We start from the raw sequence: 21,877 nt of genomic DNA, 5'->3' as shown, positions 1-21,877 counted from the left end.
TCCCGATGGGTGGACTTCAACTCCCAGAATTCTCCAGCCAGCCAGGTGTAAGGGCTGGACCGTCCCTCGCAAGAAAGACACACACACACCCCCGGTTCAACGAGCTTCCATTCGAAGGACTGGAATTCTACACTTGGTGGCGTGCTTTCCTTCCGCAAATCGCAGCATTCTGGGAGTTGAAGTCCACCCACCCTGAAGCTACCACGGCTGAGGAACTGCTACTCCGCCATTTCCATCAGAAGCCTCCTGGCTGCAGAGATCCTACTCGGAGGCTGAACCCCTCTCTTCCTCTTTCGCCAGGCTTACCACGACCCCATGTTGAAGCTCTCCATCATGTCCGAAGAGGAGCTGAGCCACATCTTCGGAGACCTGGATTCCTACATCCCCTTGCACGAAGGTAAAACCGCCGGCCCAGCCCAGCCGAGTCAGGATTTCTTGACATCCTGAATGGCTCGAGGCCAGACCCGCCCAAGTGACTAAGAAAGCAAAGGAACGTGTATCGCTGCACAAAGAGTGTCACGCTCCGCCGAAATGTTGTTATCAAAAAAAAGGGAGAGGAAAAAGTCAGATCAGTCACGGATAAAGTTATTGGTAAGGAAAAGCTGCCCAGATGAGCTCGGCAGGCTGTGAGCTCGGCAACCAACCATCAATGGTGGCTTCTCCAGCAGTTTTGTTTTTTATTATTTAGGATAGGATAAGAATAGAATAGAATAGAATAGAATAGAATAGAATAGAATAGAATAGAATAGAATAGAATAGAATAGAATAGAATAGAATAGAATAGAATAGAATAGAAAATATGGAATGGATTGGAATGGAATGGAATAGAATAGAATAGAATAGAATAGAATAGAAAATATGGAATGGGATAGGATAGGATAGGATAGGATATGTGGAATAGAATAGAACAGAACAGAACAACAGAACAGAACAGAACAGAACAGAATTGAATAGAATAGAATATGGGATATAGAATGGAATAGGACAGGATAGAAAATATGGAATAGAATAGAATAGAATGAGTTGGAGGGGGCCTTGGAGGTCATCTAGTCCAGCCCCCTTTTTTTCAGTGTAACTGTGTAACTTCGAACAGTCACTAAGCGAACTGTCGTAAGTCTGAGGACTGCCTGTAATTGCATTTTACAACACCTGTGTGTCTTCGTTTTTTCAACAAAGCCACACCCCTAGTGAGCGGTGGATTCACACTTGACGACCTTTGCTCTTGCAACTGCCACATTTGCTTAAAGACCACGGCAGGAACCCATCCAGAAAAATCGGGCCGGCCACACGATCCGACTCGGTTTTAGAACCACCGTTACGGCTTAACGGCCCTAGTGGGCGGGCTCCCTTATGGCTGCACCTCGAGGACGGATAGCCTGTATTTAACATTTAGACCCGTCCTTCCTCCTTGACGGATGATCTGCCTTTCCCTTGCAGCCTTCCTGGAGAAGCTGGGCCAGGTGACCCGGCCGGATGGGACGGTGGAGCACATCGGGCCCCTCCTCGTGGAATGGGTGAGTGGGCCCTCGGGCCCTTTCCTCCTCCGCCCTGCTTAACGCCCGCTGGCCAACCCACTTTTCTTCGCCTCCTGAAGTTTCCGGATCTCACTGAGCTTTCTGCTTCCTTCGTTAGTTAGTTAGTTTGTTTGTTTAGGCCGCCCGTTCGCTCTCTGTGTCTCTGGGCAGCTTACAGACAATCAAGGTAGAAGAGGAGAAACACACACACACACACACACACACACACAGACCCCGCCCCTGTTGGCTTGCAAATTGTGACTTTGTGCCTTCTCCTCCACCTCCGCCTCCTCCTTTTACTCCTCTGCCTCCTCCTCCTTTTACTTTTACTCCTCCTTTTACTTTCCTTTTACTCCTCTTCCTCCTTTTACTCCTCTGCCTCCTCCTCCTTTTACTTTTACTCCTCCTTTTACTTTCCTTTTACTCCTCTTCCTCCTTTTACTCCTCTGCCTCCTCCTCCTTTTACTTTCCTTTTACTCCTCTTCCTCCTTTTACTCCTCTGCCTCCTCCTCCTTTTACTTTTACTCCTCCTTTTACTTTCCTTTTACTCCTCTTCCTCCTTTTACTCCTCTGCCTCCTCCTCCTTTTACTTTTACTCCTCCTTTTACTTTCCTTTTACTCCTCTTCCTCCTTTTACTCCTCTGCCTCCTCCTCCTTTTACTTTTACTCCTCCTTTTACTTTCCTTTTACTCCTCTTCCTCCTTTTACTCCTCTGCCTCCTCCTCCTTTTACTTTCCTTTTACTCCTCTTCCTCCTTTTACTCCTCTGCCTCCTCCTCCTTTTACTTTTACTCCTCCTTTTACTTTCCTTTTACTCCTCTTCCTCCTTTTACTCCTCTGCCTCCTCCTCCTTTTACTTTTACTCCTCCTTTTACTTTCCTTTTACTCCTCTTCCTCCTTTTACTCCTCTGCCTCCTCCTCCTTTTACTTTTACTCCTCCTTTTACTTTCCTTTTACTCCTCTTCCTCCTTTTACTCCTCTGCCTCCTCCTCCTTTTACTTTTACTCCTCCTTTTACTTTCCTTTTACTCCTCTTCCTCCTTTTACTCCTCTGCCTCCTCCTCCTTTTACTTTTACTCCTCCTTTTACTTTCCTTTTACTCCTCTTCCTCCTTTTACTCCTCTACCTCCTCCTTTTACTTCTCCTTTTACTCTTCCTTCTGCTTTTACTCCTCCTTTTACTTTTCCTCCTCTTCCTTTTACTTCTCCTTTTACTCCTCCTCCTTTTACTCTTCCTCCTCCTCCTCTTCCTTTTACTCCTTCTTTTACTCTTCCTCCTCCTATTTTACTTCTCCTTTTACTCCTCCTCCTTTTACTCTTCCTTCTCCTTTTACTCCTCCTCCTTTTACTCTTCTTCCTCCTCTTCCTTTTACTTCTTTTACTCCTCCTTTTACTCTTCCTTCGCCTTTTACTCCTCATCCTCCTTTTACTCTTCCTCCTCTTTCTTTTACTTCTCCTTTTACTCCTCCTTTTACTCTTCATTCTCCTTTTACTCCTCCTCTTCCTTTTACTCCTCCTCCTTTTACTCCTCTTCCTCTTCCTTTTACTCCTCCTTTTACTCCTCTGCCTCCTTTTACTTCTCCTTCTACTACTCCTTTTACTCTTTCTTCTCCTTTTACTCCTCCTCCTCCTTCTATTCCTCCTTTTTACTCCTGCTCCTTTTACTCTTCTTTCTTTCTCCTTTTACTCCTCCTCTGCCTCCTCCTTTTATTCCTTCTCCTTTTACTCCTCCTTTTATTCCTTCTCCTCTCCTTCTCCCTCCTCCTCTCCCTCCTTCCTTCCTCCTCCTCCTCCTAAATTTGGGCAACTGCTCGACGTTATTTGCAAGACCCTAGTTACAGAAAGAGCAGATGTCTCTCTAACCACCCTGTCTCTCCCCCCCCCCCCTCCAGCTACCCGGACTGAATGCCTACAAGGCCTATTGCAGCAACCAGTTGGCAGCCAAGGCCTTCCTGGACCAGAAGAAGCAAGATGCCCGGGTCCAGGACTTCCTCCAGCGCTGCCTGGAGTCTCCGTTCAGCCGCAAGCTGGACCTCTGGAGCTTCCTGGACATCCCTCGGAGTCGCCTGGTCAAGTACCCGCTCCTCTTGAAGGAGATCCTTCGGCACACGCCCAACGATCACCCTGACGTCCAGAGCCTGGAAGAAGCGGTAAGGGGCTATGCTTTACTCCCTCTGGGCTTGGAACGCTCTCTGAGCTGGGTGGTTTCCTTGCAGGCATCTCATGACCCAACTAGGGAACACCATCAGGGATGGAAGGGAGTGAAGAGGAGGAGAAGGAAGAGAGGGGAGGGGGAGGAAGACTGTGGGGTCCTTGGGGCTCTCTGAGCTGGGTGGTTTCCTTGCAGACGTTTCATGACCCAACTAGGGAACAACATCAGGGCTAGAAGGGAGGAGGAGGAAGGACTGTGGGGTCCCTGGTGCTCTCTGAGCTGGGTGGTTTCCTTGCAGACGTTTCATGACCCAACTAGGGAACATCATCAGTGCTAGAAAGGAGTGGAAAGGAGGAGAAGGAAGGAAGGAAAGAAAGGAGAAGAATTATGGGGTCCTTGGTGCTGTCTGAGCTGGGTGGTTTTCTTGCAGACATTTCAAGACCCAACTAGGGAACATCATCAGTGCTGGAAGGGAGTGAAGAGGAGGAGGAGGAGAAGAAGAAGGAATGGGAAGGAAGGAAGGAAGGAAGGAAGGAAGGAAGGAAGGAAGGAAGGAAGGAAGGAAGGAAGGAAGGAAGGAAGGGACTGTGGGTTCCTTGGTGCTCTCTGAGCTTGGTGGTTTTCTTGCAGACATTTCATGACCCAACTAGGTGACATCATCAGGGCTACGAGGGAGAGGGATTTGAGGAGTGGGGGAGAAGGAGAAAGAGGAAGAAAAGGAGAAGGAATAAAGGGGAGGAAGAAGGAAGGAGAAGAGGAGGAGGAGGACTGTGGGGTCCTTGGTGCCCTCTGCACTTGGTTGTTCTCTTGCAGACATTTCATGACCCAACTAGGTGACGTCATCCGTGCCAGCATTCAGTGTTTAGTCTAGCCGCGTTTCCTTCCCTACATCTCCTCCACGCTCTCTGTTCCCGTCCCTGACTTCAGTTGCCGAGCCACCTTCACTGACGGGTGCTTTTCCCTCCTAGATCTCCATCATCCAAGGAGTCCTCTCGGACATCAACTTCAAGAAAGGAGAGACGGAATGCCAGTACTACATCGATAAGCTGGAATACCTGGAGGAGAAGCAGCGGGATCCGCGGATTGAAGCCAGCAAGGTTTTGCTTTGTCACGGAGAGCTGAAGAACAAAAATGGCCACGTAAGTGAAAATCTGGGAACTGGGACATCTGGGAGCTAAGAGTGCTTAAGATGGTGGCCTAGAAACTAGGAGACGGTGAGTTCTAGTCCCAACTCAGGCATGAAAGCTGGCTGGGTGACTTTGGGCCCATCACTAGGAGACGGTGAGTTCTAGTCCCGCCTTAGGCACGAAAGCTGGCTGGGTGACTGTGGGCCCATCACCAGGAGATGGTGAGTTCTAGTCCCACCTTAGGCAGGAAAACCAGCTGGGTGATTTGGGGCCAATCACCAGGAGATGGTGAGTTCTAGTCCCACCTTAGGCAGGAAAGCCAGCTGGGTGATTTGGGGCAATCACCAGGAGATGGTGAGTTCTAGTCCCACCTTAGGCAGGAAAACCAGCTGGGTGATTTGGGGCCAGTGACCAGGAGATGGTGAGTTCTAGTCCCGCCTTGGGCATGAAAGCCGGCTGGGGAATTTTAGGCCAGTCACCAGGAGGCGGCGAGTTCTAATCCTGCCTTACGGATGAAAGACATTTTGGGTGACTTTGAGCCAATCACCAGAAGACGGCGAGTTCTACTTCCACCCCTGGGCACGAAAGCCGGCTTGGACCAGTCAGCAATAACTGCCTCAAATTACATATCAGTAACAAAGGGGGGATTTAAAAAAAAATATAGAATCAATTCTTGAGGACAAGCCCAGAAATGAAGGCCGGGGAGCTTCTGTTCCTCGGTTTCTTGTTGGAAGATCTGTCATCCAATAAAAATAAGGATTCCGTGCCTTCTGCCAGCTGCCCTTTATTTCTTCTCTTTTATAATTAAAAAAACAACAACCCAAAACTAAAGAGAACACAGCCTTTCCGTGTTAGCCCTGGCGCCACTTGAGCTGCCGAGTTGAGGTTGGGTATGAGAAGAAGTCCATTTAAAGGCACCAGGCAGTACTTGGGAGACAGAGAGCCGAGCTGGGGGCTGTCCAGTTTCCAGAAGCCTGGGACATACTTCACAATTTGGATTTTGCAAAGGGGGAGATGCATTCCTGAAGAGGGGGATAATGCACTTTATTAAATGGCCTTTTAGGCCCGCAGCCGTCAGGTGGGAAGAACATCAGAGGCTGTTCTATCAATATTTACTTAGGGTTGCTTTGCAGAAATAAAAGATGGAGTTCAGAGGGGTCTTGTTGGTTGTTTTTTTTTTTAATTTCATCTTTTGTCCCGGCTATAAGCAACACATTTTCTCATTGGTCAGTTTCATCTTTTCCATTACAGCCGGGGTGCTCCAACCTCGGCGACTTTTTAAGGCTTGTGGACTTCAACTCCCAGAATTCCTCAGCCAGCCTTGGCTGGCTGAGGAATTCAGGGAGTTGAAGTCCACAAGCCTTAAAAAGTCACTGAGGTTGGAGGACCCCTGAACTGAAGGGTTGATGGAATTCTGGGAGTTGAAGTCCACAAGTCCCCACAGCTTGGGGACCCCTGAACTAGAGTATTGTTCTGGTTGAGCTCTGGATGGCTTGTTCTGGGTGCTAGACGTTTCCCAGGTCTTGTAACCTGAGTCGCTGAGGATGAAATGGACAATTTTTTTTAGCAATAGCATTTAGCGATTTACAGAGTCAGTCTGTGGCCCCCAACAATCTGGGCTCCTCATTTTACCGACCTCGGAAGGGTGGAGTCAACCTTGAGCCGGTTAGGATCGAACTGCTGGCAGCTGGCAGTCAGCAGAATTAATGGTTAGTACTCCATTCCAACCACTCCGCCTCCGGGACTCTCTTAAATAGCGAAAGCTATCTGGGAGTTGAAGTCCACAATCCTTAAAAGTCGCCAAGGTTCGACAACCCCGAACTAAAGCAAATGTTTGGTGGTTAAATGATGGGTTATTTTGGGGTGTGTGGGTGTGTGTGAGATGCCAGAACGTTCCAAAACCTTTTAGCTCGCATAGAAATATATACTGTGAGCTTTCACTTCCCTCTCTTGGATTGTGCCTGGATTTCGCTAAAAAACCACCTCGCTTCTCTTCCTTCCAGAAGCTCTACATCTTCCTTTTCCAAGAAATCCTGGTCCTCACCCGGCCCGTGACGCGGAACGAGCGCCATTCTTACCAAGTGTATCGGCAGCCCATCCCGGTGCAAGACCTGGTCCTGGAAGACTTGCAAGACGGAGACGTCAAAATGGGCGGCTCGTTCCGAGGGGCCTTCGGCAATTCGGATAAAGGTAGGCAGGAAGGATTCCAATATATTGGAGGGGCTGTCCCAGAGAAGAGGGGGAGGGCCCGTCCTGTGTTCTCCAAAGCATCTGAGGGCAGGACAAGAAGTGACAGCCGGTAGCTTGTCCGAAAGGGATCCAAGCTAGAATTGAAGGAAGAAGGAAGAAGAATTAATCGGTGGAACGACTTTCCTCCAGAAGTTTTGGATGCTCCATCACTGGAGGATTTTGAGAAGAGACTGGACAGCCTTTTTGTCTGGGATGGTATAAGGCAGGGGTCTTCGAACTTGGCCCTTTTATGACTTGTGGGCTTCAACTCCCAGAATTCCTCAGCCAGGCACGCGTGCCTGGCTGAGGAATTCTGGGAGTTGAAGTCCACAAGTCATAAAAGGGCCAAATTTGAAGACCCCTTGACTTGTGGACTTCAACTCCCAGAATTCCTCAGCCAGCGTGCCCACAAGTCATAAAAGCCCACAAGTCATAAAAGGGCCAAGTTCGAAGACCCCTTGACTTGTGGACTTCAACTCCCAGAATTCCTCAGCCAGCGTGCCCACAAGTCATAAAAGCCCACAAGTCATAAAAGGGCCAAGTTCGAAGACCCCTTGACTTGTGGACTTCAACTCCCAGAATTCCTCAGCCAGCGTGCCTGGCTGAGGACTTCTGGGAGTTGAAGCCCACAAGTCATAAAACGGCCAAGTTCGAAGACCCCTGATATAAGGTTTCCTTCTTGACCAGAGAGTTGAAGTAGAAGACCTCCAAGGTTTTGAGGAAAAACAACCCCCTCCTCCTTCAGCGCCTGCCCTTAATCTAGAGGCTGATCTGTAGAGGGAAGCTTCTGACTCCTGCAATCCCACTTTTCCCCTACTTTGGCACATTCTCTCAGGGGTCCCTAAAAACAGCAGAGGGACACCCTCTAGAGTCATCCCCCCCTAAAAGCTCATCTCCACCGAAGACTCTTTTCAGGACCTTTCTGGAAGAGATTCCCAACCAGGAGCCCACATCTGATGTAGACCTTCAATAGTTGACCAGAATATCCTTCTTCTCCCGAAAGTGCTTTTTCCAAAAGGTCACCACTGGATTTTCTTGGTGTTGGCTCTGAAAATGTTTTGCTTCGCCTCCCAGAAGCTCCTTCAAGTCTCATGTCGGCTCTAGAACAGTTTCCCTTCCAACCTTGGTTCTAGAACGTCTTCAGTTCCAACATCAGATAGAACTGAAGAGACGCGAAACACTTTTAATCTGGTTTTTCTTGTTTGTGTTCCCCCCCAAAAAAACCACCGTTTTGCTTCTCATCCCAGAAGCTTCTTCAGGTCTCACGTCGGTTCTAAAACTGCTTCAATTCTAACATCGGTTCTAGAACTTCAGTCCCAAAGTCGGATAGAAATGAAGAGACTTCTTGGATGAGAAGCGAAACATTTTGAATCTGGTCTTTTTTTCTCTCTCTTTCCAAAAAACGTTTCGCTTCTCATCCAAGAAGCTTCTTCCGGTTCTAACATTCAATCCATAACTTCAGTGGTGGCGTCAGTTAGAACCAGAGGAAACTTCTCGGATGAGAAGCGAAACCTTTTCAAAAGAACATGAACAAGAAAGTCCAGTTGCCTTTCGGAGGGGGGAGGGAAAAAATGACTTGAGCATCTCGGTAAATCTCCTCCTCCTCGCTTGCTTTTCCAGCCAAAAACATCTTCCGGGTCCGATTCCGGGACTCCGCCTCGGGCCAGTCCCACACGCTGCAGGCCAACGACATCTTCCACAAGCAACAGTGGTTCAACTGCATCCAGACGGCCATTGCCCCCTTCCAGCCCAGCCCCGTGCCCTTCGACCTCCAAGACCTGCCCGAGTTGAGCGAAGAAGGCGAAGAGAACCAACCTTTCGGATCCAGCGCCAAGATCCAGAGGAGACAGACTTCCGGGTCGGGCAGTTTCCGCGCGGAGCTCGGCGACAACGGTGCCGGTGCCGCCGCCGCCGCGACGGGAGAGATGAAGAACGTCAAAACCTACAGGGTGCATTCAGGGCTGAGGAAAAGCCGGGACAAAAGCCAGCTCAGCGTCAAACGGAAAGAGACCCTGGTTTAAAAAAAGCGGGAGCGAGGCCTTCTTTTTCCTTTTTTATTTTTTTTTCCTTTCCCCTCCCGCTCTTTTATTTATAAATAAAAGTGTACATTTTCTTTCCTGTAATGTGAGAATGGTGGAGGCCCTTCTTTCGCCTTCTTTCTTGGTTGATCTTTTTGTTATACATGTGAATTTTGGTTTTCCTTTTTTTTCCTTCCTTCCTTCCTTCCTTCCTTCCTTCCTTCCTTCCTTCCTTCCTTCCTTCCTTCCAATTTCTTTCTTTCTTTTTTCTTTTTAAAGGCAGCTACTGGTTTTCCCCGCAAACATTGTTGAACCCCGGCGTCTGATCCCTGGGGGGGGGGGTTGGTGTTAGGGTGGGAAGGAAAATTAAGGGCTGGGGGTTTCTGGACTGTAACCGCAGATTCCAGAGGTTTTGATCCTTCTGTATATATGACTGGATCGGGGAATTTCCCTTCCCAATATGAATTGGCTCTTTTAAAAAATAATAATAATAATAAATAAAAAATAAAATGTTCATTGAGAAATTGGGATTTTGGAGGCAGAGGAGGGGCTCCTGTCACTTCGTGATTCTGATTCTCTTGTGTCAACAGAAATAAGCCTGATTATCAAGTTTTCTCCTCGAGCAATATTTCTTGACTTTGAAGACGGGTGGATTTCCAAATCCCAGAATTCCCCAGCCAAGCCATGCTGGCTGGGGAATTCTGGGAGTTGAAGTCCGCCCGTCTTCAAAGTCGCCAAAGCTGAGAAACGCTTCTCTAGAGTGACACGGTCTAAGGGCTTGGTCCGTTCCTCGCGAAAAAAGACCCCAGGTTCAACAAGTTTCCATTTGAATGACTGGAATTCTATACTTGGTGGTGTCCTTTCCTTCTGCGAATTGCTACGCCCCATATTTAATCTCTCTCTCTTCTCTTTATTTTTTTTTCTTTTAATATTATTTGAAAATGTTTGTAGACACTTCCCTTTTGTACTTTGATTTCCGGGTCGTTTTTCTTTCTCAAAGCAGACCTTTTTTTTTCTTTTTCTCTCTCCCCCCCCCCTTCCTTTTTCCTTGTCTTGATGCGTGACTGCTGGCATCACCGTTTGTGACTCAGAGCTTTTAAAAGCCAATTCAGGACTTTACGACGGGCGAAACCAAGCCATGGATAACCCCGGAAGGGGAAACAGACCTTCCAACAAACTTGGGATTTGGGGGGGGGGACCTTTTGGAATCGGGTCAGAGGAGACAAAGCTTTCCTGTCCATGCCAAGAGTGGAGCTCCAGCGGTCAAGAATTGGCTACCTTGGAACAGAGTTTGTTGAAGTTTGTTTGGGAGGAGGGTTAAACCGCAGCAGGCTGAATTTTTGAACTGCTGGAAGGAGAAGTGGTGGCGGGGTTACGGAAGGTGGATATAAAGGGACAAAGTTTGCGAGAAAGGGACAAAGTCTTTTGAAAGGCATCAGAAGATGCAACCGTGGTGGGAAGCACAGAAAAGCACAATGTACGTCGGATAAGAGGGTTAGCGAGAGGGGGGTGTTGCTGTGTTGGGATCGGGGTGGGTGGGAAGAGAGTACGGACGTCTGCTGGCGATTCTCTTTTGAGGACCCGAACTTCCAGGTGGGAAGAAGCCGCTCTCGCTCAAAATGCAGAGTTGCAAAAAATAATAATAAAAAATAAAGCTATTTGAACCAGCCCACCTGAAGCGCTTACCAAAAAAAAAATTTTTTTTTTAAATCAGCCAGGTAAGAAGTCAAAAAAAAAGAGAAAATAGTGCGGGTTTTTCTGTTTTTGTTTTTTTTTTTTTTGTTATTCTGGTGCAGAAACACATCTGGCCAGCAGCGAGAGGCTGGGGGGGGGGAGGGAAGCCCCCCCCGCCGGCCCGTGTAAATAGAGATGAACCAAAGCAGTGTAAATGTTTCCTTGTACAGTAACATGAAAATGGAATACAATTAAAGCTCATATTGCATCGATTCTGGCCTGGCTTGTTTTGATTTGGAAGGGATGAGCGGGGGGGTTGCTGGTGGAAAGGGGGGGGCGCTTCAGATGTTCCAAATATTCTTCAAAGGGACGCATGTTTTAACTTGGAGGGTCACGGCAACCCAGTCCGTGCACAGACGTCCCGCTTTATGGGGAATGTGTTGTTCGGCTGCAGCGCAGCCCGAGGAGCCAAAAACGCGGCTCCGTCACTCCTGCGCAAATGTGGGAACGCAGCCAAGGGGCAGCCCTTGACTTTATTTTATTTATTTATTTAATAATATTTATATACCGCCCTTCTCCCGAAGGACTCAGGGCGGTGAACAGGGCAAGAATAAAAAATACAAAGTTACAAAAGTTAAAAAAGGAATTAAATATATGCCCACTAAAAACAGTAAATGCAAATATTAAAACACAATAAAAAAACCCCACCAATCCCCCATCAGGCCAGGCCAGACTTTGACGTAGATCCGGGGGCAAGGAACACAGTCCTCAATTTACGGCCACAATCGGGAGCGAAATTTACGTGGCTAAGCAATAAGCTGCTGTTAAGTGGGTCGCGCTCAATTTTGACACTTTTATTTTATTTTTTGCCACGTGGTAAGCAAATCACCGCAGTTGTCGGATGGATTGGAGGCCGTCCTCTTACAGCAGTTCATTTAACGACCGTTCAAAGTTACAAGGCCGCTGAGACAAGGGACTTAACGACCGTTTTTCCCCACTTAACGACCTTTATAGCAGCCCCCCCTGTGGTGATGTGATCAAAATTCAAACGTCTGGCAACTGACTCATACTTAAGACGGTCGCAGCGTCCCGGGGTCACGTGATCCCCTTTTGCAATCTTCTGACAAGCAAAGTCCATGGGGGAAGCCCAGATTCGCTTAACAGCCGTGTTACTAATTATAACAGCTGCACTGATTCGCTGAATTGGCACGCAAAGCTGTCAAATGGGGCAAAACTCACTTAACAAAATGTTTCACTTAGCCACAGAAATTTTGGGCTCAATTACGGTCGCAAAGCGAGGACTTCCTGTATGCTGACATGAAGCAGGTTCATTGACTCTGCTTGACCAAAGCTGGCTAGGAAGATCGCAAATGGTGATCACTGGATCCCGGGATGCTGCAATCGTTAAATACCCACCGGTTGTCAGGTGCCCACATTTCTGATCAGGCGGCCATCAGGATGCTGCCAGGGTCGTACGGGCGAGGACTTTAAAACTCACTGTCGTAACTTTTAAAGGTGGGCTAAACGAATTAATAAGTTGAGGACTTAATATTGTCTTAAATGTTTGTTTGAAGGTCATCAACGAAAGCAAGTTAGCTGCTTCTAACCCAGGGGTAGGCAACCTCGGCTCTTTTATGACTCATGGACTTCAACTCCCAGAATTCCTGAGCCAGCATGAGGGAACTGTGGCCCCTTCATAACTCGTGGACTTCAACTCCCAGAATTCCTGAGCCAGCATGGGGGGACTATGGCCCCCTCATGACTCGTGGATTTCCAACTCCCAGAATTCCTGAGCCAGCCTGGCTCAGCTTGGAAAACTCCCTTTCCCCTCAGCATGGCTGGCTCAGGAATTCTGGGAGTTGAAGTCCACCAGTCATAAAAGAGCCGAGGTTGCCTACCGCTGTAAATCTCGAGGGAATGTCTTCTGAAAAATGGCTTTGAGAAGTTTGCAGTTGAGGAAATAAAAAATAGGGTTTATTTTTCTGGGTAGGGCACTTCCTATAAACGTGGCTGTGATTTATTAACTCGGATTTTAGGGCTAGGCGTGTTGTGTCATGCAAATACATGGACATCGTCAGCCTGGTGGAGAACTTTTATATTCTATATGTTCATCTTGATAAGAAATCTAGGCAAATAATTGCTGGGCCCAATTGCGCAATGGGCCTTGTGCAATCCTCTTTCTCGGCGAGGAGTTGAGATTACTAGATTTTATCCAATCCGTTTTTTTTTTATTGTTCCTTTGAACGTTTCAACAGCGCGGCCTGTTTCAATTCTCCTTTAGTCAACAATCCGTGTCATTTTTTTCACGCCCACGCCTAGTGCAGCCTTTCCAGGCTTATCCGTAGACTTCCTATTCGTCTTTTTCAGCTTCTCCGTTCATCCCCATTTTGGATCACGTTCCGGAAGGAAAATGATAAGAGCCATTTTGGCTTAGTGGTTAAAGCGTCAGGCTAGAAAGCAGGAGACGGTGAGTTCTAGTCCTGCCTCAGGCATGAAAGCTGGCTAGGTGGGTTTGGACCGATGACCAGGTGATGGTGAGTTCTAGAACACCTTAGAGGAGACGGTGAGTTCTAGTCCACCTTAGACAGGAAAGCCAGCTGGGTGACTTTGAGCCAATCACCAGGAGACGGTGAGTTCTAGTCCCGTCTCAGGCATGAAAATCCGCTAGGTGACTTTGGGCCAATCACCAGGAGACTGAATTCTAGTTCTGCATTGGGCATGGAAACAGACTGGGTGACTTTGGGCCAATCACCAGGAGACTGTGAGTTCTAGTTTCACCTTAGGCATGAATGCCAGCTGGGTGACTTTGGACCAATGACCAGGTGATAGTGAGTTCAAGTCCCACCTTAGAAATAAAAATTGGCTAAGTGACCTTGAGCCGATCACCAGGAGGTTGTGAGTTCTAGTCCCGTCTTAGGCATGAAAGCCAGCTGGATGACTTTGGGCCAATCACCAGGAGACGGTGAGTTCTAGTCCTGTCTCAGGCATGAAAATTGGCTAGGTGACTTTGGGCCAATCACTGGGAGACTGAATTCTAGTCCTGCATTGGGTGTGGAAGCCGGCTGGGTGACTTTGGGCCAATCATAAGGAGGCAATGAGTTCTAGTCCCACCTTAGGGGTGACCCTGAGGACACAGGCAAACTTCCAAGTGGCCTCAACGACTCTCTTAAAAAAATGCAAATGACCAGCTATCTGCAAGGAGTATAAATCCTTCCATTCCCCACCATCCAGTCAGAGCTGAAGAAGCTTCTTGGGTGAGTAGCAAAAGGTCTTCAAAAAACAAACAAGTCCATTTGCGTCTTCCACTTTTGGGTATTAACTTTTTAGATATTTTAGAGTAGCTGTATTTTTCCTTTTCTCTCAGTCAATTGTGACTCTTGAATTCGATTTGCTAATCTATGAACAATAAAGATTGGTTTGATCTTGGTAGTTCTTCTCTTAGCCTTTATCACGTTCTCAGTCCATCCCAACTTTGGCTAACCTTCCTGGAAGAAAGGAGAGGTTAATATGACCTCGATCTTCAAAATCCTTAGATTACTTTTTTCTTTTTCTTTCCGGGATCGACGTTCCTCGATCTCCAGACCTTTTTTTTTCTTTTTTTTTAAAAAAAGATGACGTTGAAATGCAGAATTCTCTTTTCAAGGGCCCTTTCAGCAAAAGTTCACAGAATCATCACAGTTGTTTTTTTTTCTCCGACCCAAAATGTAACCAGAAACGCTGTTCAAAGCAGTGTCTGGTTTTTTGTCTCTCGCTGTGCGTGATGTGCCTTTGGAAAACATCTGGCACAAACCCGCTTGCTAGAAAGAAAGAAAGAAAGAAAGAAAGAAAGAAAGAAAGAAAGAAAGAAAGAAAGAAAGAAAGAAAGAAAGAAAGAAAGAAAGAAAGAAATGAAATCGAAACAATCAAAGTTTAATTCTTTGCAGCTGTCAGACTGCACGTCAGACAAGACATTAAATGGGGGAAGGACCCCACTGGATGGTGGTGGGCTGGTTCCAAAAAACGATACAAGAGATTTTTGGTTTTCATGAAACCATGACTAAACTTGGTTCTGCAGGGGGAGAACAAATCTTAGCCTGGATGTTGAACCTTCGGCAGAAAGCTTCATCTCCAAATCGTTATGGAACAGTGCAGCCTTCACAGCGAGAGGAATTTGTTGTCACTTTCCAGGCTTTTTCAACTTTCAGCAATCTTGTCTGTAGCTCTGGAATAGAATAGAATATAATAGAATAGAATAGAATAGAATAGAATAGAATAGAATAGAATAGAATAGAATAGAATAGAATAGAATAGAATAGAATAGAATAGAGAAAGAATAGAATAGAATATAATAGAATAGAATAGAATAGAATAGAATAGAATAGAATAGAATAGAATAGAATAGAATAGAATAGAATAGAATAGAATAGGGAATAGAATAGAATAGAATAGAATAGAATAGAATAGAATAGAATAGAATAGAATAGAGAAAGAATAGAATAGAATATAATAGAATAGAATAGAATAGAATAGAATAGAATAGAATAGAATAGAATAGAATAGAATAGAATAGGGAATAGAATAGAATAGAATAGAATAGAATAGAATAGAATAGAATAGAATAGAATAGAATAGAATAGAATAGAATAGAATAGAATAGAATAGAATAGAGAAAGAATAGAATAGAATAGAATAGAATAGAATAGAATAGAATAGAATAGAATAGAATAGAATAAGGAATAGAATAGAATAGAATAGAAAATAGGGAATAGGGAATAGAATAGAAAATAGAGAATAGAATAGAATAGAATAGAATAGAATAGAATAGAATAGAATAGAATAGAACAGAATAGAATAGAATAGAATAGAATAGAAAATAGGGAATAGAATAGAAAATAGAATAGAATAGAATAGAATAGAATAGAATAGAATAGAAAATATGGAATAGAATAGAATAGAATAGAATAGAATAGAATAGAGAATAGTGAATAGTGAATAGTGAATAGTGAATAGAATAGAAAATAGAATAGAATAGAATAGAAAATAGTGAATAGAATAGAAAATAGAATAGAATAGAATAGAATAGAAAATATGGAATAGAATAGAATAGAATAGAATAGAATAGAATAGAATAGAATAGAATAGAATAGAGAATAGTGAATAGTGAATAGTGAATAGTGAATAGAATAGAAAATAGAATAGAATAGAATAGAATAGAGTAGAAGAGAAGAGAAGAGAAGAGAAGAGAAGAGAAGAGAAGAGAAGAGAAGAGAAGCTGGAAGGGACCTTGGAGGTCTTCTAGTCCAGCCCCCCCCCCCCGCTCAAGCAGGAGAATCTACACCATCTCAGACAACTGACTGTCCATACTCCTCTTAAAAACGTCGAGTGATGGAGCGCCCACGATTTATATATATATATATATATATATATATATATATATATATATATATATATATATATATATATATATATATATATATATATATATATATATATATATATATATATATATATATATATATATATATATATATATATATATATATATATGTTGATTTTTTCATACAATTCAAAAGTGCTTGTTCAATAAGGGTGTTGCCTGAGTTTATCATTGACTAATACAAATTAAATTTCTAATCCCTTATTCTTTTCTCCAGCCATTGATAAAATAAGTCCCAGGTTGGAAAATATTCTGCTTCTTCTTTTTCTTTCAACCTCAAAGTGAGGCTATCCATTTCCGCACAGTCTAGTATTTTTTTTAATTATTTCTTCCTCTGGTGGTATTTCTTCATTTTCCCCCCCCATATTGTGCGAATATGATTCTTGCCGCTGTTATGACATGTAAAATCAAATATATACTTTGTTTGTCAAGCTTTTCTGGCATTATACCTAATAAAAATAGTTCAGGTTTAAAACCTACATGTTTTCCCAGCATCTTTTCCAGTCAGGTATGTATTTTTGTCCAGTTATCTCTTTGCTTTAACACATGTCCACCATGCATGATAATAAGTGCCTGACTTGTGTTTACATTTCCAACATCTATCCGACATATTGTTAAACATTTTTGCTGCTCTTGCTGGCAGCAAGTGCCATCTATAAAACATTTTATATTAAGTTTTCTTTGTAAGAAAGGTGAGGTTGTCAATTTATAATTTTTCCCCCCACAGGTTCGGCCCTTTCTCTAAATCTATATTGTATCCAAAATTCTTTGCTCGTGTTGTTCTTCTTTCTTCAACTTGTTCATTTTCCATTTTCAAATTCCAGAAAGAGTTATACATTTTCTTAATTAATTTAAGAAACGATTTCTGGAGGCAAGCTGTTCCACGGGTTAACTGTCCACACTGTCAGGAAGTTTCTCCTTAATTCCAGGTTGCTTCTCTCCTTGGATAGTTCCCATCCGTTGTTTCTCATCCTGCCTTCTGGTGTTTTGGAGAATAAGTAATAATAATAATAATAATAATAATAATAATAATAATAATAATAATAATAATAATAATAATAATAATAATAATAATAATAATGATGATGATGATGATGATGATGATGAAGAAGAAGAAGAAGAAGAAGAAGAAGAAGAAGAAGAAGAAGAAGAAGAAGAAGAAGAAGAAGAAGAAGAAGAAGAAGAAGAAGAAGAAGAAGAAATTGGAAGGGACCTTGGAGGTCATCTAGTCCAACCCCCTGCTCAGGCAGGAAACCTTATACCATTTCAGGCCCCCCTCTTCTTTGTGGCAGCCCCTCAAATACTGGAATGCTGCTATCATGTCTCCCCTATTTCTTCTTTTCTTTAGACTAGCCCAGAGGTAGGCAACCTCGGCTCTTTTATGACTCATGGACTTCAACTCCCAGAATTCTTGAGTCAACATAGCTGGCTCAGGAATTCTGGGAGTTGAAGTCCATGAGTCATAAAAGAGCCGAGGTTGCCTACCCCTGGACTAGCCAAACCCAAGTCCCGCAGCCGTTCTTCGTATGTTTTGGTCTCCAGGCCTTGGATCATCCTAGTTTTTCTTCTCTGATTTTTTTTCCTATACTCTCAACATCTTTTTTGTGATATGGTGACCAAAACTGGCTCCAGTATTCCAGGTGTGGTCTCACTAAACTTGGGATTGGTGAAACCTAGGAAGTATGGAAATGGTTAAATAGAGTGTTCAACAAGATCCAGAGACACTCTGAAGAAATGGGCCTGTCCGATGGCTTCTGCCCTTTGTCGTTGTGGTGACACACAGACAACCACATATACGTAATCGGCCCTTGAGGCAACACGACACAAAGCAATGTATATTTTTATTTATTTATTTTATTTTAATCCCATTTATATCCCACCCTTCTCTGAAGACTCAGGGCGGCTTACAATCTAAGCAGAAATTAAATATTTACTAGTTTCTGGGCAAGACCTATTTAACTTGCACATATTTTAATCCTGCATTTATACATTTTAAATTTTATACCGTATAGGAAGTCTTATTTTAATTGTGAGTCTTCCCACGGGAATAAAGAAAAAACAAACAATCCCTGGACAGGATCGCTGATCTTATAAATAGTGAATTAATTTTCTGGCTATTCATGTATTTCATTTGTAAATCGCATGTCAGCCTGGAGGTACGGTTTACAAAGCTTACCTACCAGTTGTGTAAGCCTGACGTTGTGATGTTCCAGATGTCACTGGCATAAACAACCTTTAACGACACAGATTATTTAAATTCCTGCCTTGTGACTGTTGTTAATTTGTTGACTAACCTTAAATTGAGGGTTTGGTTGCTGTTTGGCTCACCTAAATCTGGACTCGGCTGCATGCAAATATTATACGTTCGTAGCTTAGTTCAATGTTTTTCAAACTTGGCAACTTTAAGATGAGTGGACTGAGGAATTCTGGGAATTGAAGTCCTCCCATCTTAAAGCAGGCCGGCTGGGGAACTCTGGGAGTGGAAGTCCACCCGTCTTTAAGTTGCCAAGTTTGAAAAACAGAACTGTGGAAAGGGAGGTGGTAAAATGAGGCCGAACCCACTTAACAAGTGCCTCATTTAGCAATAGAAATTTTTGCATTCAGTTCTGGTCGTAAGTAGAGGATTATCTGTATCTGTACTGAGCTGAGGCAATTGCTCGAGAAGAAACACGACAGAGGAAAAGTCTCACTTAAATAATTCAGGTGAACAACCAGAATTAAGAAGACCCACCCACCCCCACCCGCCATCTTGTTAAATAGAGTGTTCAACAAGATCCAGAGACACACTGAAGAAATGGGCCTGTCCGGTGGCTTCTGCCCTTTGCCATTGTGGTGACACACACACACCCCGCCAGCAGAAGACCACAAAACCATGATCCTTTTTCCAAACTTCTCGGACGTCCCATCCTTAAGAACGAAAACCTTTACTGGGTGCCAAAATCCATGTTTCGCACAACTTTTGTGGTTCTCTCAAAAGGATTTTTTCCAGGCCAACGGAAACTTTTGGACTTTGGAAAGCATGTGAAGTGGTCCCCGGATGGCGGGGGCTCTCCTGTTTTACCAAATAGCATCCTTGGACGGGGTGGGGTGGGGGAGGGAAATGTCAACTTACGAAACCCTTTATTTTCCCCCCCAGAAGGTAGAGCGGTGGAGTGGTTAGTGCTCAGGATCTTCTTTGCCACTCAATTGCTCCTGTGTCAAGATGGCCGATGAAAACTGAACCATGGGGCCGAAGGATTCTTGATAGACAGGCAGTCCTTGAGCAAAGCAGCCCTAGATTGTATCAGCAAAGGGATAGGATCAAGGTCACATAAAGTGCTAATACCACTTTACAACGCTTTGGTAAGGCCACACTTGGAATACTTGCACCCAGTTTGGGTTGCCAGGATACAACAAAGATGCTGAGACTCTACAAAGGATGCTGAGAAGAGCAACAAAGATGATTAGGGGATTGGAGATTAAAACATATATGGAAAGGATGCTGGAATTGGTTATGTCCAGTTTGATGAAGAGAAGGACCAGGGGGGACATGATAGCAGTCTTCCAATATCTCAGGGGGTCCCACAAAGAAGAGGGAGTCAAGCTATTCTCCAAAGCGCCTGAAGGCAGGACAAGAAGCAACGGATGGAAACTAGTCAAGGAGAGAAGCAACCTGGAACTAAGGAAAAAATTCCTGACAGTGAGGACAATTAGCCAGTGGAACCACCTGCCTCCAGAAGCAGTGAATGCTCCAACACTGGAAGTTTTTAAGAAGAGACTGGACAGTCGTTTGTCTGAAATGGTCTAGGCTGGGGAGGTCTGACTCAAAGGAGATGCAGGCAGATAAGTTCCCAACTGTTTTTACCAGAAAAGATCTGGAATTCTGCTCTGCTGGAGAATTACATGTTGTCCTCACCCTCCCGGCTCCTTCCAAGGAACCAGACCCAAAGCTGAGCTTATCGGCGCCTGGTGGCCTGGCCATCCAATTCCCCACCTCTTTATTTAGCAAACGAGCCAGAAAGGGAAGCTTTACTCAAAGTAGTCTTTGCTTTTCCTGGCATTTGCATCATGGTCCTCTGCAAAGCTGGGCCAGGAAAGGCATTTTTCTGCCATGGGAAGGTGCCGAGAATTCGACCTTATCCGATAACATTTGTGGATAATCCTAGACTTTTTTTTTTCTTCTTCTCCTTTGCAGCCACGTTCTCCCTGACTGAGCAACTCAGGAGTTTCTCCTAACCATGTCAAACAAACTATGGTTGATTTGGAGTTGGGGGACGAGGAGGAGGAGGAGGAGGAGGAGGAGGAGGAGGAGGAGGAGGAGGAAGAGGAAGAGGAAGAGGAAGAGGAAGAGGAAGAGAAGGACTATGGGGTCCTTGGAGCTCTCTGAGCTTGGTTGTTTTCTTGCAGACGTTTCCTGACCCAACTAGGGAACATTATCAGTGCTAGAAAGGAGAGGGAGGAAAGAAGGAAGGAAGGAAGGAAGGAAGGAAGGAAGGAAGGAAGGAAGGAAGGAAGGAAGGAAGGAAGGAAGGAAGGAAGGAAGGACTGACTGTGGGGTCCTTGGTGCTCTCTGAGCTTGGTGGTTTTCTTGCAGACGTTTCTTGACCCAACTAGGGAACGTCATCAGTGCTAGAAAGAAGTGTGAGATATTTACTCTTTATATACTAGTGGATGCCCTGTCAGTGTGGGTGGAAGTGCTGTTGGTGGTTTGTTGAATAGACTGTTGTTTACTGCCGGGTCCTTGGTGCTCTCTGAGCTGGGTTGTTTTCTTGGAGACGTTTCATGACCCAACTAGGTAACATCATCATTGCTAGAAGGGAGGAGGGTTGTGGAGAGGAAGAGGAGGAGGAGGAGGAGGAGGAGGAGGAGGAGGAGGAGGAGGAGGAGGAGGACTGTGGGGTCCTTGGTGCTCTCTGAGCTTGGTTGTTTTCTTGGAGACGTTTCCTGACCGAACTAGGTAACATCATCAGGGTTAGAAGGGAGTGGGGTTTGTGGGGAGAAGGAGGAGGAGGAAGGAGGAGGAGGAGGAGGAGGAGGAAGAAGAAGAAGAAGAAGAAGAAGAAGAAGAAGAAGAAGAAGAAGAAGAAGAAGAAGAAGAAGAAGAAGAAGAATAGGAGGAGGAGGAGGAACAAGAAGAAGAAGGAGGAGGAGGACTGTGGGGTTCCTGGTGCTCTCTGAGCTGGGTTGTTTTCTTGGAGACGTTTCATGACCCAACTAGGTAACATCATCATTGCTAGAAGGGAGGAGGGTTGTGGAGAGGAAGAGGAGGAGGAGGAGGAGGAGGAGGAGGAGGAGGAGGGGAGTAAAGCGAAAGAGACTTATATGGTCTGCTAAACTTTGATCTCTCAAGGGCTCTCTGGATGCTCTCAACTGGCGGTTTAAACACGATTCCATCACCCTTTGCAGCTTCTCCCAGCAAGGGACCATGGCCTTGCAGGTCAGGGGACAAGCGCCACAATTCATTTTATTATTTATTTACATCCTGCCTTTATTGTGGCCTTTTATGTAAACGACTCAAAGCTGCAAACATATCTAATACTCCTTCCTGCTCCTATTTTCCCACAACAACAACCCTGTGAGGTGGGTTGAACAGAGAGAGTGTGTGTGATTGACCCAAACCACCCAGCCGGCTTTCATTCCTAAGGCGGGGCTAGAACTCACCGTCTCCTGGTGATTGGCCCAAAGTCACCCAGACGGCTTTCGTGCCTAAGGTGGAACTAGAACTCAACCTCTCCTGCCATAAGATAAGGTCTAGAAACCTCAGAGAAAAA

General features: G+C 45.0%; 1 protein-coding gene across 1 annotated transcript in view; it reads left to right on the top strand.

Annotated features, from left to right (window-relative positions):
• NET1 (neuroepithelial cell transforming 1) overlaps window positions 1-10,741 on the top strand; it is a 29,378-nt gene extending 18,637 nt beyond the window's left edge. Inside the window, exons 5-10 of the mRNA XM_081331760.1 lie at window positions 301-397; window positions 1,438-1,514; window positions 3,404-3,661; window positions 4,632-4,802; window positions 6,794-6,980; window positions 8,640-10,741. Of these exons, the coding sequence (XP_081187886.1) occupies window positions 301-397; window positions 1,438-1,514; window positions 3,404-3,661; window positions 4,632-4,802; window positions 6,794-6,980; window positions 8,640-9,040 (1,191 nt within the window). The 3' untranslated portion in view covers window positions 9,041-10,741. The remainder of the gene's footprint in view (window positions 1-300; window positions 398-1,437; window positions 1,515-3,403; window positions 3,662-4,631; window positions 4,803-6,793; window positions 6,981-8,639) is intronic.
• Window positions 10,742-21,877: the final 11,136 nt, after the last annotated feature.

Source organism: Vipera berus, assembly GCF_964194415.1.
Source record: "Vipera berus genome assembly, chromosome: 6".
In the NCBI taxonomy this organism is placed as follows: domain Eukaryota; kingdom Metazoa; phylum Chordata; class Lepidosauria; order Squamata; family Viperidae; genus Vipera; species Vipera berus.
This window is presented reverse-complemented; position numbering and strand designations above follow the sequence as displayed.